General features: G+C 32.8%; 1 protein-coding gene across 7 annotated transcripts in view; it reads left to right on the top strand.

Moving 5' to 3' along the window:
• eys (eyes shut homolog) overlaps window positions 1-20,003 on the top strand; it is a 522,196-nt gene that overhangs the window by 418,310 nt on the left and 83,883 nt on the right. For all 7 annotated transcript variants that reach the window (XM_073920212.1, XM_073920209.1, XM_073920210.1 and 4 more), the window contains one exon: window positions 4,977-5,144. In XM_073920212.1, coding sequence (XP_073776313.1) covers window positions 4,977-5,144 — 168 coding nt within the window. The remainder of the gene's footprint in view (window positions 1-4,976; window positions 5,145-20,003) is intronic.

Below are 20,003 nucleotides of genomic sequence, written 5' to 3'. Positions count from 1 at the left end.
ACAAAAAGGAAACAAATAACTAGTTGTAATTATTGTTGCTATTTATAATAGATGAGGAACAACAATACATGAAAGTACTATTTAAGTGAATTTGTTTAGTATAAACAAGCTGGGGATGTTTAAATGCTTTAAGAAAAATAAAGTTTCACACAAAAGTAATAATAAGAAATAACAACAATTTCACAAAAATAAACCAACCAAGTTCAACAGACATTAGGAGGACAAAGGGAATGGGACCATGCCAAACTAAAGAAAAGAATAAAACAAAACTTATATACCTAAGCCATTTACCTCTTCCCCTATAACCACAAAATAAAACAAAAAGTAAACCTTCAACATCTGCGACATCGTATCTTACTTACTCTCTCTTTCCAAAGCAAAACTTACAGGTGTAACACACATTCGTAGTTTGTTAACTAAAAGTATTCTGCCTGTGCACCATGTATATCACGCGACAGAGCTTCCCTCTCCTTCATCCAAAAAAATACACACACAGATACAATGTTCACATGCCAGTTCTCAAAGGAGTTTGAAACAAAATGTGTCAACATTACATGGCAAGCAAATCATACCAACAAAAGTTAAACAAACAGTGGCAGAACAAAGCAAAAGGGAAAGAAACACACTCATAAAACAAATATCAAAGTTTACATAAACTGAAGGCAATCCCAAAACTGATGCTGTGTTAGTATCCCACCATCTTGCAATGGAACGATTGGAGCTCCTCTCAAATGTGTCATCATCAAACGCCAATCCGTGTCCCAAATGATTGACGTCCAACACAGCCAACCCATGTATTTTAAAAACCAAAACAAGACGAGCAAAACCGAAACAACAGTCATATGGATGAAACAAGCATACATAAAATTTCATTCACCACATTCCATGATTATAAAGGTTTCACATGTAATACCCCTTCAATTAAAGTGTTATCAATTTAACTTTGCATTAGAGGATCATTCAACATGATGAATCAAAAATCCCCACTCATTTTTAGCTTTTCTAGGCTGCTTTTACATGTTAATACTAAAGTAAATGTAAAACTGTACTTTTTTTAACTTTTAAGTATATTTTTAGCCAGATACTTGAATGAAATGTTCGCTCAGAATCTGTACTTTCCTTGAGTATCATTTTTTTTTTTTTGAGTACATTTCTTTTTTGGGGCCAACAAAAGCGAGTTTGAGGCTCAGAAAGCGGTCGAGCAAATCGAGTGATTCCCAGAGCTCCACGCAGATTGAACTGCAGCCTTTCAAACGCTTCCCGATTCCTCAAACTCAGCAGAAAATAGTGCAGACTCTGAGGGCTGCTGTTTAAGGGGGAGTTTTACGAGGCTGATGAACCGTGAGATAAGCACAGATACAGTCTTGATGGATAGATGGAGGGAGAGAAAAGCAAACCGCTGCCTGAAAGAGGTGACGGTGCCTTTTTCTTAGGCTTGATGCAGCAAACGGTTGAATCTCCACTATCAGCGGTGACAGATACTAACTGATTTACAATGCTCTTCACATATGCTGGTAAAAGTGAGGCTTTGAGGTTGTTATTGAAATGTGTTTTTACCAGAAAATACAATTTCAGTCTTTATACTTTAAAAATGAATGTTTAATTCAGTGTGATACTTGCTGTTTCTTTGAAATTGTGAAATTTGTTGCAGCAAATGCTGTGAAAATGGTTTAAATATTTTTGTCTATAAAAAATGTTGTCTTGGTTGTTGTTGTTATAAATAAATCCAGGATTATTGGAGCATGTTTTTTAAAAATATATGCTTTCTCAATTTATTAAATTTCATACAAAGTTTAATGCATTACTGGAGCTTTTTGTGAATAAAAATAGAAGTAATTAACGTTGTGCATGTATGGAATAATAAAATGTGCATTTAGACTGGTTTAGGATGGAGCCAGATATGTGTTAAAGCCCAGAAGTTGTCAATTAAAGGTGCTTGTCTTCGGAATTTTTTGTTGTGCTGGCTGAATGTCCATTGACATTCCAAGAGTAATAATAATTAAAGTAAATTATCTAAATGTATTTATATGAATTTTTTTTATTCCGGGTAAGGCAGTACAATACTTAAAATTTGGACGAAATGTTGTCAAACCTTCATAATATAAACTTGTTTTAACATTTAACTCAAAAATTTGGCACTTTGTTCTTTAATCTTTTCAAATCACAAGTTTCAGATTATAAAAGTGTCTTCATTTTATAGTTTTGAGCTTATATGCCTCTGTTCAGTTCTATACATTCTTGTACAGCTATTCTCCAAAATGACAGGCATCGATTTCAACAAGTAACAACAGAAATCGCTCTTGAGTTGCTTAGCTACAGCAGATGTGTTTTAGGTTTTCTCCAGAGCCCTGAATTTCCAGCCTCCTGCTGTATCAGTGGTAACATATAGCATGTATCCACATGTATGTAACAGCACTGAACGGGCCTTCCTAAAGTCCTGTCAGCGTTCTTCTGACAGTGTCACGCCACATACATTGGCTTGTGTGTAAAAGCTAACAGATCATTAGCGCAGCAGTGAGGTCCTGACCAGCGTGGTCCTGTTCTCCTGAAGTCAGTGTCATCTGTCATTTTCTGAGAGATAAACACTGCTTCACAACGCAGCCTGACAGCAGCCTCTGTGTGTGTGTGTGTGTGTGTGTGTGTGTGTGTGTGTGTGTGTGTGTGTGTGTGTGTGTGTGTGTGTGTGTGTGTGTGTGTGTGTGTGTGTGTGTGTGTGTGTGTGTGTGTGTGTGTGTGTGTGTGTGTGTGTGTGTGTGTGTGTGTGTGTGTGTGTGTGTGTGTGTGTGTGTGTGTGAGAGAGACGTACAGCAGTGAGACGTCACTGCTTTCACACTGCAGATTATGCTAGCAGACCGCAAAACGTTCATGTCATCATGACCTATAAACTATGTTGTGTAGATTGGTTTAAAGGTTTAAATATTACTGGAAATTTGTTCAAAGTTTATATATACAGTTATAATCAAAAATATTATTATTTCTTTTTCCAATATTTACCAAACAATGATTAAAATAACAAAATTTTTCACAGTATTTCCTTTAAAAAAATGTTGCTGTTTTATTTTGGTTAGATTAAAAAAAGGTAAAAATATATATATATATTTTTTTGTAAAATTTGCACAAAACCAACTGCTGATTTAATTTTTTATATTTAATTATAGGACCAGATTTATTTATTTATTTTTTATTAAATTTTATCCATAGGTTTTTATATTATATTATATTATATTATATTATATTATATTATATTATATTATATTATATTATATTATATTATATTATATTATATTATGTTATAATCCATTATATTATATACATCTCTTTGCATAAACAGCTTTATTAGTTCATGCTTACTCATACACTAATGGATTTGTTAATGGATTAGATAACTTGACCTAATAATCAACAACACATTTATTCAGCAATACTGGACTGACAGTTTAAATTTACTAGAACTTCTGTTAATCTGCTTTGACACAATCTACATTGTAAAAGCGCTATAGAAATAAACTTGAATTGAATTGAATCAAAATAAATACTGAATTCTTGGTTATGAAATCGTACAATGTTAGTTAATGCGTTAGTTAACGTGAACAAAAAATTGGGTTCAGAATTGCTCATATACTAATGCATACTAATTGGCTTATGATAAATTCATAGTTCCTGATCAATGTCAGCAACAAAGGAATTTTAAATGGACCCTCTGTCTGTGAACTGTTTACTAACATTATTTATCATTAACAAAGTGTTTGTTAACGGAATTAGGAAACATTGTAGTGTACACTATTCTGACCTTTTGTTTTACTAACATTCATTAAATCCTTACTAACATGATGTATCATTAACAAAGCATTTGTTTATATTATATTATATAATATTATATTATATTACATTACATTACATTACATTACATTATATTATATTATATTATATTATATTATATTATATTATATTATATTATATTATATTATATTATGTTACATTACATTACATTACATTACATTACATTATATTATATTATATTATATTATATTATATTATATTATATTATATTATAATATATCATATTGCTGTCGCCTCACAGCAAGAAGGTCGCTGGTTCGAGCCTTGTCTGGGTCAGTTGGCATTTCTGTGTGGAGTTTGCATGTTCCCCCTGCATTTGCATGGGTTTCCTCCGGGTGCTCCGGTTTCCCCCACAGTCCAAAGACATGCAGTACAGGTGAATTGGGTAGATGGGTATGAGTGTGTATGGATGTTTCCCAGAGATGGGTTGCAGCTGGAAGGGCATTCACTGCGTAAAACATGTGGAGGATATGTTGGCAGACCCCAGATTAATAAAGGGACTAAGCCGAAAAGAAAATGAATGACTGAACATATTATATTATATTATATTATATTATATTATATTATATTATATTATATTATATTATATTATATTATATTATATTATATTATATTATATTACATTACATTACATTACATTATATTATTACAATTTTGTGTCAGTTTTGGGCCTAAATTTAATTCAAGAAATGAAGCGGATAAAGAGAGAGAGAGAGAGAGAGAGAGAGAGAGAGAGAGAGAGAAACAGACAAAGAAATATTTATTTATTTTATTTGTTTATTTTATTATTTTATATACACATCATTTTGAATAAACTAAATTCAAGTCCTGAATATGTGTTTAATATAAATATATTTTTCATATTCTACAGTATAAAATCATCCCGTCTTTCATGTATGACCATTATTAATTATAATTAAATTGTTATGAGAAAATGTGATTTGCACTGTACAAAAAAAAAAAAAAAGATCTGTACATCTAAAAATTGATTTTCACCTCACAGGCATTTAAAACCCTACTATTATTCATCTCACTATCAAAGGCAAAATGGTGAAGGATTGGAATGGTTGTTCACTTCAATTGTCAAATTCACTTTTTACCACTAGATTCATTGCTATTTTTATGCCTTTTTTCAGATATCACAGTCTTTTCCCCTCGATTTGATGGTAACTCTTTTTTGGAGCTGCCGTCCCTGACGTCCCTGTTTCAGTCTGACACTTACTTCCCAAGTCGCTCCTCGGAGGACAAGAGGATCCTGTATTTGACAATGAAGAGCAGAACGCCTCATGGTTCTCTTCTCTACTGTGAGTATCTGAGAGTCTCTTCTAGACCACATCAAATCAAAAAAGCTGGAAGTCTTTGTCTGGTACAGTAGCCTTGAGTCCGTCTATATGCTAAAAACCAATTTTTAATAATATGTACACATTTAAAATCGACTCTCTCTTCTGGGAAACTGACCAAAATACAGATGACTCATCTCGCACACAGGGACGCATACTAATTTTTGTCCATTAAAATGCACTCTGAGAAACAAAATCCTCTTCCTCCATCACCATCTGTGTCCAGCCGAGAGGTCAAGGTTTTGCTGGTTAGCAGAGACTAGTTAGGCCTTGCAGATAGATAAATATGTATTTTAACCTCTTAAGGCCCAAGGTGTTTTTTACATCCATTTTTTTTATTTCTCTTTGCTATTTGGGCTTAGTGGAACCTAATTAGAATAAAACATCATCTTTTGATATGATTTCATCTTTTGATATGATGTACTTTAAGAGAAAAATTATGTCCATACCTTTATATGTGGACTCGTGATCCGAATTTTCATAAAACACTTTTTTGACACTGTTTTTTAGTGCATATATAACATATACATTTTTTTTTACTTTTTTTTTTTTTGACTTTCAAAGAGTAAAAAACAACTTGTTTTTCCCATTTAGGAAAATTTCAAATACTGTTGGGACATTTCATATGCTAAAAAACAGTTGCAGGCCATTAAGCCTTAGGAGGTTAAGGAGCCTGTACTTACACTTAAATTAATCATTTGTAACAATGTATTTTTTGTGTAAATGTATGCTTTTACATTGTGCTTATGATCGATTAAATACCTGCATGTGATTAAATATGTAATTAATTTAGGTAATTTGTCATTTCACTTATTGACCATCATTTACACTACTCATTCCCCCAAACCTGTCCCTGACCTTGCCCTATCCCACCTCAAGAGCACCACTAGACTACATGTTATGTATATTATTAAACCACATTTATGTACAACTGTATATATTGTAAAGTTTCTTTTGCTTAAAAAACTTTTTATATTAATATTATATGTTAGGCACCTAGGGTCTGAGAGTAACGTAATTTCGATTCTCTGTATGTCATGTGGCTGAGTTGACAATAAAGCTGACTTTAACTAGTGTTGTGAAATACATTATGGACATGGTAAGTACATTGTATTTATTTTTTATGTAAGTACCTAATAGTTAAGACCACTTAAAGTGGGACCAACATTCTAAACTATATAATCATTTATTAAAAGCAAGTAAAAAGAATAAAACAACAACGACAAATAAACTGTGAGCAGAACAATAAAAATATATCAGTAACACTTTACAATAAGTTTGCATTAGTTAATGTTAATTAATGCATTAGTTAACATGAATTAACAATAATTAACACATCTATTAACCATTACCTAACCTTTGTTAATGCAAACTAACATTTATTTATGGTGGTAGATAATGCATTAGTAACCATGATTGTACAGTTCGGCGTTACTTAATCTTTGTTAATGTTAATTCATTCCAATGCATCTCTTTACATGAACAGCTCAATTAGTTAATGTTTACTTACTCATTCACTAATGTATTTGTTAATGGATTAGATAACTTGACCTCTAATGAACAACACATCTATTTAGCAATACTCAATCCTTGTTCATGAAATCTTACAATGTTAGTTAATGTGTTAGTTAATGTCAGCAAAAAAATCTTTGTTCATGTGAACTATTCATATAATAATGTATACTAATTGGTAGAGCTCATGATAAGTTCATAGTTCCTGATCAACGTCAGGGACAAAGGAATTCTAAATGGACCTTCTATTGGAGTGCATCTCAGCTTTGTTAGTTAACTAATGTTTGCTAACTCTTTACAACATGATTTATCATTAACAAAACATTTGCTGATGAAATTAGGAACATTATGAACCTTTTTCACAATGTGTTGCGTTTATCGGTCATCATAATTTTAAGTCCTTGAAAGTTTTTAAAATTTAGAAATTAAAAAAAAAAAACATTTATGAAAAAACATTTATTATTGTTTACAGAACACAAACTACCACTTATACTAGGTGTTTCTAATGCAGCATCTATGGACAGGACAGTAAATTGGATGTTATTCTCTTGTCTGGTTGCTGTCTCACACCATTTTTTCTTTTTCTGAAAGTCTTGATAACACCATCGTGGAGTATTTCTTTTATTATTTCAGCAAAAAGGATTGTAAACATTTTTTTTTTTCTTGTACTCTCCGATTCACTGCGCTCTAAGTTTACCCAATTGGTAAATAGTTAACTATGATGAGTTCTGCTACTGAGAAACCTGGAAATGTGAAGGGTCTATTGTAGTGTACACTATTCTAACATTACATAACGTTTTACTAACTTTCATTAACTCTTTACTAACATGATGTATCATTAACAAAGCATTTTAATAAAATTAATAACCTTATTGTAAAGTGTTACCAATATATCTAAATTAAATCATTCTTAATTAAAACAAAAAACTAGAAATTCAGGTACAAATATGAATCAACCCAAATAAAATTTTATTATAATAATACATAATTATATATAATAATTTTATTAAAATAATAATGCATCAATTATAACGCTGCATCCTTGTTAAATCTACAGAGGTTATTCAGTCAAGAGCAATGAGAAAAGTACACCTGGAAAACATGAATGCGGAATCCAATGCACATCCAATCCCTTTGTCAGCTGTTTCTGTTCATTTAATACATAAATCTAATACCGTTTTCAATGGTTCTCGCCAAGATGGATATATTGCCATGAATTTTGTATGTATTTGTCAAATCGGGTCAGTGATCAATCCATCATCTTTCCCAAGTGTCTTTCATACTGGGCATGGGTCATTGGCCCGTCTTTATTGTTAAGTTCTAGTATAGAAAAAAGTGATTCATTAGGTGATTTTGCCTCAAACTTCAGAGACACAATCTGTCACATTCATTGTCTGACTTTCAAAACAGTATAATATTGGACCTTTTTAGGATTATTGACTGCTGTGCTCTTGAAGGCTGCATTTATTTGATCATTAACATTGTAAAAGATTATTTAAATTCTATTTTAATATATGTTTTAAAATATAGTATTATAAAATAACTCATAAATGCTTCAATTCAGGTTTTTAATTCATTTTAATTAGATTTAATCATTCAACACTGATTTGGTGATTAATATTTTGTGGAAACTTGACACTTTATTTAATAATTGATGAACACACACAAACATCACTTATTTGATTTAGAAATCGGATCATACATTACAATACAATTCAATTATTTAATGTTAGTTTACTAATACATACTAAGAATGAGAAATACTTGTACAACATTTATTATTCATGGTTAAAATCATAAATCAGCATTTACTAAAGTATTATTAATATTCAAAGTCGATCTTTCTGATTAGTTAATACACAATGACCTAACATTAGTTACTTAAGAGCTGTTTTCCTCAAGTAACATTAACAAGGATGATGAAATACTGTAATAAATGTATTGGCCATTGTTTGTTCATGTTAGTAATTTATTGCTATAACTAATCGAACTTTAATGTAGGCGGCACGGTGGCTTAGTGGTAAGCACTGTCACCTCACAACAAGAAAGTTGCTGGTTCAAGTCCCACCTGGGCCAGTTGGCATTTCTATATGGAGTTTGCATGTCCTCCCATATTCGCGTGAGATTCCTTCAAGTCTTATGGTTTCCCCAACGCAATCTAACAGCAATTCGTAACTTTTTGATTTAGTGGCTTATTTGTATGAATTCGTACAATCTAGTACGATTTTCTCATCACCCAATGACGGTTAGGGTGTGGGGGGAGGTTGGGTGCCTCGCCTCCTTTTTAAAATCGGACATTTTCGTACCACTGAACTCGTATTTGTACGAATTAGCCACTAAACTGACAAAGCGTAAAATACTTACATATCCCCAGTAAGATCAGACTGGTTTCTCTCACAGTCAAAGACATGTGCAATGGTGAATTGGGTAAACTAACTTGTCCGTAGTGTGTGTGAATGACTGTGAATGGGTGTTTCCCAGTGATGGGTTGCAGCTGTAAGGGCATCTGCTGCCTAACATATGCTAGATAAGTTGGCGATTCATTCTGCTGTGGCGACCCCTGATTAATAAAGGGACTAAGCCGAAAAGGAAATAAATGAATGAATTTTGGCTGTAGTGTATGTGTGTGTGTGTGAATGTGAGAGTGTATGGGTGTTTCCCAATACTGGGCTTGCAGCTAAAAGGGCATCCACTATAAAACTTAGGCTGAAATAGTTGGCGGTTCATTCCACTGTGGCGATCTCTGATAAATCAGAGACTAAGCTGAAGGGGAATGAATGAATGAATGAACTTTATTGTTAAGCATTTCCAGAAATTTTTTGTTACATAATAAAAGTCTTAGTTTTTATCACTTTAATAGAAACTGAATAGCAGTACTAATGTCTTGTAGAGCAGTCATGTAAAAGGAAATTGTGGTACTATCAAGTGGTAGGTGCTTTATAAATTTCTATTTGTGAGTTTGCATAAAGCTTTCCTAAACCATTTTCCTTTAGATGAATTGAGTCCATTATTTGAGCCTTTCTTTTCATTTTGCTGGCTGAACGTATCCGATGCCGTTTACCATGGAAACCTCGTTATATCTTCAAACATTTCTTGCTGAAAAACTTTCACCCAGACTTCATTATCTGTGCTAATTTCAGACCAGTGACATCTTCGCCATAAATTATATGTTTCTATGACTACCTGCTCACCACTTGCACCAAGATTAGAGCGAACAGCTGCACATAATAAACACACATAAAGTATGTTAGAATAATAGCGTCAGATTGATTTGAGAGGCGAGGGATTCATTTTGACATGGCGTTCATGAGATATTCGCCGTTCGCATCTGACGTGTCTATTGAATAGCAATCACCTCCAAACGATGTGGAAAAGTTCGACTGGATAACACGCACTCTATCACTGTGTGCTAATGAATAATTGGCTTTCCCAGCAGCGGATTACACACGCTGAGTTATGAGAAGCTGAATATAACAGTAAGCCTCGGTGCTAAATTAAAAAACGCCGGACCGTCGACTGTACCTCTTTATCCCGTAATGAAGTCCTCTCCCAGGACATGTTAATGACATAGCAAATGTCTCTAGGTGAAATCAATCACCTCGGATATGTGCTGTGGGCTGAATTTAAAGTTATGATAGCTGATCCCATTAGCTAATTGGCAAACCCTGCTGGATGATGCTCTTCAATTACTTTGTCCTAAACAAATATGGTCTCTTGACTGGGCCGAACTCCAAATGAATGAGTATTTGGGGATTTTCCCTGTCTTTTTTTTTTACCTGTAATTGAGTGAATAAGATTTACATTAATTAGAATGTATTAAAATTGGAAGTAGTGTTGTTAACGGAAAGCAAGAATATATTATGAATAGTTTATTTTGTTCTATCAAACGTTAATTTGCTGACAAATCTCTTGTGTGTTCTTTTTTTATGGAATGTAATAATTGTTAACCTGTTTAAGAGTGCTCAGTGTGAGAACGGCACCTTGTAAACATCACTTAATGCATTAATTGATCATATGAAACATATTTGATGCATAATTCTACGGCCTCTAAATTAATAGCATGACACTTTGGTGAAAACCTTTTTTGTCTGCAGAACTGAAATGACTGAAGTTGAGTAAAAAAAATATATAATCCTTATTTCCTTTAATTTTTTTCTTATGTACTAAACTTTTAAAAACAGTTGCACTGACTTAAAATGTCTGTTGAGTGAACAAAAACTCTTTTGGAAATTGGTATTAAGAAATAATACATTATCAGAAAAAGAAAAAAACAAAGACAAATGTTAACAAAACATGTATTAAACACTGAACTAGAAACAGGACAGGAGGCAAAACAACAACACTGATAGCAAGGCAGAGATCAAAACATGACAGGACAAACAAAGAACACCACTTTGTAATTCTTCACATGGAAAAACAGGACTCAGCAAAGAGTCTGTGTGAATGAGGTGTCTTTATAGTCCTAATCGGTCCATCATAAGCTTCCAGCTGTGTGTATGTGTAATCAGGATGAACCAGAAACTGATTCCTTCATTTAAATGATAGTTTGAGCATTTGACTTGTCATTTAATTATTACAGGATTTTACTGAGTTGATCATGAAAATTAAATATCAAATACATTTGATTTCTCATTTGAGAATGCATTTTGATTTATTATTTGAGCGTTGTAGCTTTTGATTTATCATTTGGGAACTTGTTTTGAAAGTTCGATTCAGTATTTGATCTTTTTAGACATTTAAATTTTAATTTCACATGCGCTAAACATTTTTTTCCTAGAGTGAATTAGGTAAATGTGATGACAATTAACATTAAAAGTATTTTTACAGCCTTTTAAAAGTCTTTTTTACACTGTACTGATTTTTATTAAATTTTTTGCTTTTTTTTGCGAAAAATTATGTAAATAAACAGGACAAATGCATGGGGATACTATGGGGAGGGAGGACAATCTGTACTGTTAAAATCAGAAATCTCAAAAAAATGAATGGTGATCAGTAATGAAGAAAGATTTATTAAAATTCAAATTTATGAAATATGAATGATGGATTCACTTGTCGATCTTATTAAAAAGATCAGAATGAGCAAGTGATTTTGAATCTTGACAATTTCCAGTAAAGCAGCACTTGTTAGTTCATTAGCTAAGTTGACCTAACAGTGATACAAAACATTCATTCATTCATTTTGTTTTGACTTAGTGCCATTATTCATAAAGAGTCACCACAGTGGACTAAACCACCAACTATACTGGCATATGTTTTGCGCAGCAGATGCTCTTTCAGCCGCAGTACTGGGAAACGTGGCTACTTTAGTTTATCCAATTCACCTGTACCACATGTCTTTGGACTGTGGGGGAAACCAAAACACCCGAAGGGAACCCATGCAAACACGAAGAGAAAATAAAAACTCCACACAGAAATACCAACTGACAAAGCCAGGACTTGAACCAGCGACCTTCTTGCTGTGAGGCCACAGTGCTAACCACTGAGCTACCGTGCCATCTCATACAAAACATTTTAATCTATTTTAATATTTAATTACAGACGTAAAAGTTACTGTAAAATAGAGGCAGTTGTGGTTGCCAGAAATTAACCATTTTAAAAAAGTAGGACCATAAATTAAATTTCTAAATTTGACGGTAAATGACCATATTTTAAAAAAAACATAAAATAGTCATATACCAATGTTTTGAAGTGCTAACATCTCAGTGTCATTCACACAACTGCTAAACACTATCATCAAAATTAGATTAATACTAAAATTAAACTTAAAACAAAAAATGTGCAAAACCAACATGATCTCACGCCAGTTTGTAACTTATTGATATAGTGGCTAATTCATATGAATTCATACAATCTCGTACGTACAATTTAGTATGATTTGCTCATCCCCCAATGACGGTTGGGTTTAGGGGAGGGATTGGGTGCCACGCCTCCTTTTTAAAATCATACATTTTCACATGACTGAACTCGTACAAAGAAACATAAACACACACACACACACACACACACACACACACACACACACACACACACACACATCTATCTATCTATCTATCTATCTATCTATCTATCTATCTATCTATCTATCTATCCATATATAGATAGATAGAATGAAGATTTTTTCAACAGGTTTCTAAACATAATAACTGATTTACTTTATCTTATAAGTAAATAATATTTGACGATATTTTTTCAAGACACTTCTATACAGCTTAAAGTGACTTTTAAAGGCTTAACTAGGTTAATTAGGTTATTACATTCTCATATTGTTCCGAATGCAAACTGGTTTGAGCTCTCTCAGCCGCCGTAGTTGTGTCTTTAATTAGTAATTTCACAGGGACAAATGTTAACTAGCAAGAAACTGGGATTAATCAATTATTAAGTTTTAGCACACAATAATACTATTAACTGATTAATCATTTGTTTATTCTAACCAGAGAACTAATGAGAGATTAAGAATTCTTGCAAAACTAAACAATAAATAATGCATGAAAAATGACTAGCACTGAGTTAACAGTAAATTAACAAGATGTTTTAAGTAGTTAACAGATTATTAATATTGTGTTATGCATTACATATAGTGATTAATAAATGATGGAACAGTATTCTAAAGTATTACATAGTATTGTCTTAATCATGTTAATATCTGAATATTGTTGTCCATTTAAACAAATAGTTCAGAAGTTTCCATCCTAAATGCAGTACGTATGACATGAGAAGCAGCAGTCAGGCAATCAGCTGACATTTAAATAAGCTGATAGGGAAGTGAGTCATGTCTATAAATTGTTGGCAGTAAAGGCAGAAGGGCTGGATGAGCTGTCATCTTTGAATGAGATTGCTCTTGATGTCAAGTTAGAAAATTCATTTTACTTCCACCCTGTCAGATTAGCCGTGCATATGCAGCTCACCTGACACGGCCAATATGACAGTGTTTATCTCATGTCTCAACCTGTCAGAGTCCTCATGAAATTCCTTTTATAGATTAGCCATGTAAAAAAAAAAGACAGCGAGCAAGCATTTGGGTTTCGCTCTCTCGACACATTCATCAATTTTAGAGGAAGGAAACTGACTGATTTAATTAGAATGATTCCCCCTCCAACCCGGCGGGAATGTGATTAGAACTTATTTATTTTTCGGTGGCCAATGGGTTTTTGATCAATGTCAGTTTTAGCATTTCAGTTTGTAGAGTGTGGTCCAATATTATATTATATTATATTATATTATATTATATTATATTATATTATATTATATTATGTTATGTGATGTGATGTGATGTGATGTGATGTGATGTGATGTGATGTGATGTGATGTGATGTGATGTGATGTGATGTGATGTGATGTGATGTGATGTGATGTAATGTAATGTAATGTAATGTAATGTAATGTAATGTAATGTTATGTTATGTTATATTTTATTATGTTATATTTTATTACTCATTCATTCATTTCTTTTCGGCTTAATCCCTTTATTAATCAGGGGTCACGAATGGTGGAATAAACTGCCAACTTATCTAGCATATGTTTTACACAGTGGATGCCCTTCCAGCTGCAACCCTGTACTGGGAAACACCTATACACATTCATTTACACACATACATTACAGCCAATTTAGTTTATTCAATTCACCTATACTGCTTGTCTTTGGAACGGATCACCCGGAGGAAACCCACGCCAGCACGGGGAGAACATGCAAACACTATATTATATTATATTATATTATATTATATTATATTATATTATATTATATTATATTATATTATATTATATTATATTATATTATATTATATTATATTATATTATAAAAATTCATACTTTTTCAAAGTCAATAAGGGTTTTTCAAGCATCAAAATAAGTGTAAATAAATATAAAATTTTATTATTATCATACATTTACTTGAATTACAGAAAACATACCTAAAAATATAATTTTGTGTAACAACAATGCACCAAATATTAGTGTCAAGCATATTTAGAACAAGAATCAATTAATGACAAATTAAAAGACACAATTTAATCATTACTGTGCAGCTCCAAAACATTATTTAATTATCATTACCATTCCTTCCTTAATTGTCAATATTATAATCAATTACCAAAAGTTTATGACATTTTATCTTTATAGTTCTTCACAATCCTTAAAAAACACTAGGGGCCCTATCATACACCCGGCTCAATAAGGCGCAACACATGTTTGGCGCGGTTTGTTGTTATTTTCAGACCAGCGCAACAGTAATTTTCACGTTTTGTGCCATGTTGTTTAAATGGCAAATCCATTTGCAACACTTTGTAGACTCATGGTTGTGCTGGTTGCTTGTTAGTGCAGTGCTTGTTTGAAGAACTGAAACAGACTGCGCTATTGACCAGCTAAAACCTGATCTTAAGTCCAGCACAGAGCTCTGCAGTTCCAAACATTTACGCATTACTTAATACACTCATAATGTCCAGCAATACACAAATATTTTTACCTCCGAAAAAAATTCAAGGACTAAAATGTTATAAAAATGATTATTTTCTACATAAATATAAAAACACTGCCTCCATGCCTTTTTCATCTCAGGAGTCTTTTTTCAGTTCATTCATGAATGTTTGCATTTATATATTGTTATTATTATTATTATAATTAACAGTATTTTTTATTATATGCATATTTATATTTGTTTTATTAAAAAAACTGTTCATATTTGTTCACCTGTTGGGTTTTGGAGATGTATTCATCACCATATGTGGCATAAGAATAGGACAAGTGTTTGGATATAACTTGTTATTATTGTTAATTTATTTGTTTGCTGGAAATAAGAATTGACTTTAGAAATACTTTTGAAACAAATCTTTGCGCTTTACAAACTAAATTAAGTGTAGGCAAACGGATGTCTTAAGTGGAGTGCTTACAACACCATTTCCTTATCCAAGAAAATAAAGGAGTAAAGTTAAGATTAAAAGTAAAGTAAAGAGGAAGTAAAGAGGCCGAATGGAGGAGGTCTCTCTTTATCCTCGCGCAGATGGTCAGATGAGACTGTGATTGGTTTAATGTTATGCTCAAAACACACCCATAAGAGAATAAACCATATTTTTCCATCTTTAAAATAGTAAAAGTGGATTCAGACATGCCCTTAATGCTTTTGCGCCATACGCTTTAGACTTAAAGTCAAGGTTTTACCAATCTGTCAACAAGGTGTATATAATAATCTAATAAATACCACAAAAAAACTTGATTTCACAAATCAATTATTTGTTTATTGTCACTTTACTTCAAATAACTTTAAAGACTTTTTAAAAAATCTGAAATGCTGTTGGTAATATACATGGTTGCAGTTAATCTGTCTTAAAATCTGTAAAGTGGGGTCAAAAGGTCAAGCTGTATCATTAGCTGCACATTGATAGTCTTGTCATTATTTCTTTATAATAGCTATACTAAATTGAAAGTCTGGCCCATTCACAGAAGCCCATTTACTTCCACAGTGCAAAAAAAAAATAAGGTGGAAAACAAATCAATTGGGTGTTTTTATTTAGCCTGTCACTAAATTAACCTCCTGGGTCTACAAGTTCTTTCCCTCTGGTGGATTGTAAAACTCAGAGATTCAGCCCAGTCTGAATTTAAAAACTCCAGAGATCAAAGGAAGTAAAGCATCAAAAAGCTAGCTTACACCTGCATCTCACAGTAACCGTTCCCTTCCTTCCAAGCAAAACCTTCCCTGCATCAGACTCCCGCTGGGCTTCAGTCATCAGCCGACAAGAGGGAGTGTGAATATAACAGGTGACAGCTACTGACAAGAGGATGCACGCTCTGTTAGACCCAGCACAGGGTAACAGGGCCATTGGGACAATAAGGAGTAATTTGTCATTTCCTTACCTCCGCCCTCATCCCCTTTACATAAAATAGACCAGGAGCTACAACTGTAGTTGATGCAGTAGGGGCTGAGTGCATCTGCAGTCGCTGGGGTTGTTGCCAGATATGCCAGCAAGCAGGAGGCTCCCAAATATTGTTATGTGACAAGCTAAAGCTCAGGAGGGAATAAAACAGGCAGTTATTGATTTAGTCGTGATGCCTTGTGCTTTCTGTATACTCTGATATGCTTATGCACTTATAGCATAAATACTGTAGCATGTACACAGTTTGGTTGTCAGTTCAGCTTTTTGTGCTTAATATTGTTTCGTACACATACAGTTCAATAATTAACTTCTGAAAAATGACTTATTGTCAAGCACACTGAAAAAAATTATGCTTGGTGTGTGCTGAATTGAATTGAACAACTTGTTTGTGACATATTTTAATCCATATCTGAGATTTTTTGCTCTTCTTTTGAGTATGATTGCAATAATAAGCTAGAAATTCTTGAGGAGAGACAAGTCTTGGCTTCTTTGTGTTGCCATATCTTAAAAAAACACAAACAAGAACTACAGTAGATTATTATAAACCGAAATAAATTCAAATGCTACCAAAATATTGCTACCCATTGTCTTTCCACTCCATAAATTTGATTGATTTATGAGACAAGACCCTTAAAAATAGTGGACGTGGAAACACTACTACACTCACAGAAATAAAAGTACGCAAGCTGGGGTGATACCTTTTCAAAAGATAAAAGGTACACATTTGTAGTAAAGGGTCCATATTGATACCTCAAACGTATATATTAGTAACTAAAAGTTTAAGGGGGAACACTTTTGTACTTTTTAGGTACCAATATGTACCCTTAAGCTATTACAGTTTTTCTGCATTGGTTTGGCTGATTTCTTGAAACAGAAATTACATTCTTAAAACAACATGGACAAACCTCCAAACCATTGGCAATTGCTCACAACAGAATTAAATTTCTCATTTATTTCTTCAAATTGCAAATGACAATGTACAGATAGCCGACATTTAGCGCAATTTTCAAGTGTATAGATCTTGTTGATCTAAACTGATCTGTAATTCACAGTCTAATGGTTGTTCTCTCCAAAATGTTTCAGCGTCATTTCATTGTATATGTCATTACATGCACAATAGTCTGTTCAATTGTCAAAATTAGTCAAGACCATGAATACCATACAGTAGGTGAATCCTTGAAACATTTGATTACAGTTTATTACAGCTATTTATTCTTTTTGCTCTGATATATGGAAGTTATTTTGTGTGTAGTTGATTATTACAATAACAAAAGGAGTTATCATTTCCTTGGCAGTATGAGTGTAATGTGTGACGTCAAACCTTGGAGGCTACTCTTACCTTAAAATCCTCTTTGTTTTTTTCAGTTTAATACACAATTGTATTCTGTTAGCTAGACAAAAACAGTACAGTAACCATTGTCAATGAAGGACTGGGCTAAGACTAAGGTGGACATGAGGGATATTTTAGTGGTTCTTTGCCATAATGACAAAACATCTCAACATTTTGACTGGCAGAGCTTACACAATGATAAAGGAGCGAAGCATTTTGTGGCACCGACTGTTCAAATTAGAGGGAAATTTGCTTTTGCAAGTGAGCTATAGTGTTGTGCTAAACTGTAACACTGTTTTGCCAAATGATCTTAGAAGTTTGAGAATGTAATCTCTGTTTCAAGAAATGAGTCAAACCAATGGAGAAAAACTGTAATAGGGACCTTTAAGGTACAAATTTGTACCTTTTAAAAAGGTATCACCCCAGTGACAGCGTGCGTATTTCTGAGAGTGTAGAGTGCACTGTGAGCAAAACTCAACACCTTCATCTTTTAAGCATTAGTTCAAATTGCAAAACCTTAATGAGTATTTTGTACAGTAATTAGTCAAATATAGCAAATGCTAAATGTGAGATTTCTTTAACTTAATAGTTGAATTTTTTTGCCATCTCAGAAGTGAAATTTGCTATGTGTGTATGCATGGCCATATTTGCTGATATTTCCATGATTTGTTTTGACCACTGAAATGTTCTGACCAAGACTATAGTTTTATATTATTAATATTGATATTATTAATTTAAATGTACTTACGGAAGTTCACAATATTTCAATAAATAAATAAATTGCAGCCACTAAATATTGTGAATTGATTGGGGCCAATGATGTAGCAGATTCACAGCCCCTCCCCCTCCCCGATCATTGTTGACAGCACGCACACACCTTCAACAGACAGCAATGGCAACAACAGGCATGTTTGTCATACATACATACATACATATCTTCACTACACAACTATTCTATGCTGTCTGTTAACCCTTTTAGTTAAATACTCGATGTGTTAACATTACTTAGCACAGCTCAGAATTAGGTCCTTTTGGTTTGCATTGTTTAATGTTTTTGCTTTTCTACAGAACGTTAGCTTTTACTGATCAGGCTACTACATATTTAAAAATAAAATTAAGGGTGAAGTTCTTATGACATGCGTTGTTTAGTATTGTTTGTGGGATTTATGCACAGCTTTGGGTTCGTGAGATTTTTAATTTTAAAAAATCTAGCTTATTCAGCACCTCTGTTTTTGCTTGTTGACTTACAACAGCCAGAAATCTCAGGGATTTTGTGGATGTATTTTGCAAAAAGGTACATCAATAAAAAAAACTAAAATATTGTGGCTCAAAAATGAATATGGATACATGATATTATTAGTGAGTGTGTGTGTGTGTGTGTATAGTAATACCTTTTGTTTAGTTTGTTCATTTGTTTTATAGATTAATTCATTTATCTTCATTAATTTTGGACATGGCATGTACTGTGTTCTACAAATTAGTTGCAATAATTTAAGAGTAATTAATTAAAGCCACAATATTTCATCTATCACAAGCAAAAAAAATAACATTACACTGAATACATTATTTTATGTGTATGCCACTGCAAGATTTGGTGTGGCCTCATCTGGCCACCCCTATGAAAATGTTCTGGGGGCGCCACTGAAGTTGCGATGTTGCTTCTGCTACATGACAGATTGATGAAGTTATTAATAAAAAACATACTTTTTAACACTGTATGAAATGAAAAAATCAGCAAATAAGGAATGAAAGCAAAAGCGTGGTAGCATTTCATTTCTGAGTAAAGTCAATTGTTTTGTTCAGCCAGCATTTTTAATAAATCAGTTGTCTTTTTTGAATGAATAAGTATGTTAAATTGGGTAAAAAAATTCGAGTGAATGAAGCCACTCATGGTAATTCATTTGTTTGTGGGTCAAAGACAATAAGGGCTTTCAAGCCTCAAAATAAGTGTAATTAAATTTGAAGGGTTTATTTAGCAAAAAAGTAATGATTATCATACAATAATCTAACTGTTATAGAATAATGTCATTTAGTATTACATGAATACATCAAAAATAGTTAAGCATATTTAAAACGAGAATCAAAGGGCAATATTTAATTTAATGTGCTTAGTTA

The sequence above is a fragment of the Danio rerio genome, chromosome 13, assembly GCF_049306965.1.
Source record: "Danio rerio strain Tuebingen ecotype United States chromosome 13, GRCz12tu, whole genome shotgun sequence".
Taxonomy (NCBI): Eukaryota; Metazoa; Chordata; class Actinopteri; order Cypriniformes; family Danionidae; genus Danio; species Danio rerio.
Note: the sequence above shows the minus strand (reverse complement) of the source record. Positions and strands in the feature narration are given on the sequence as shown.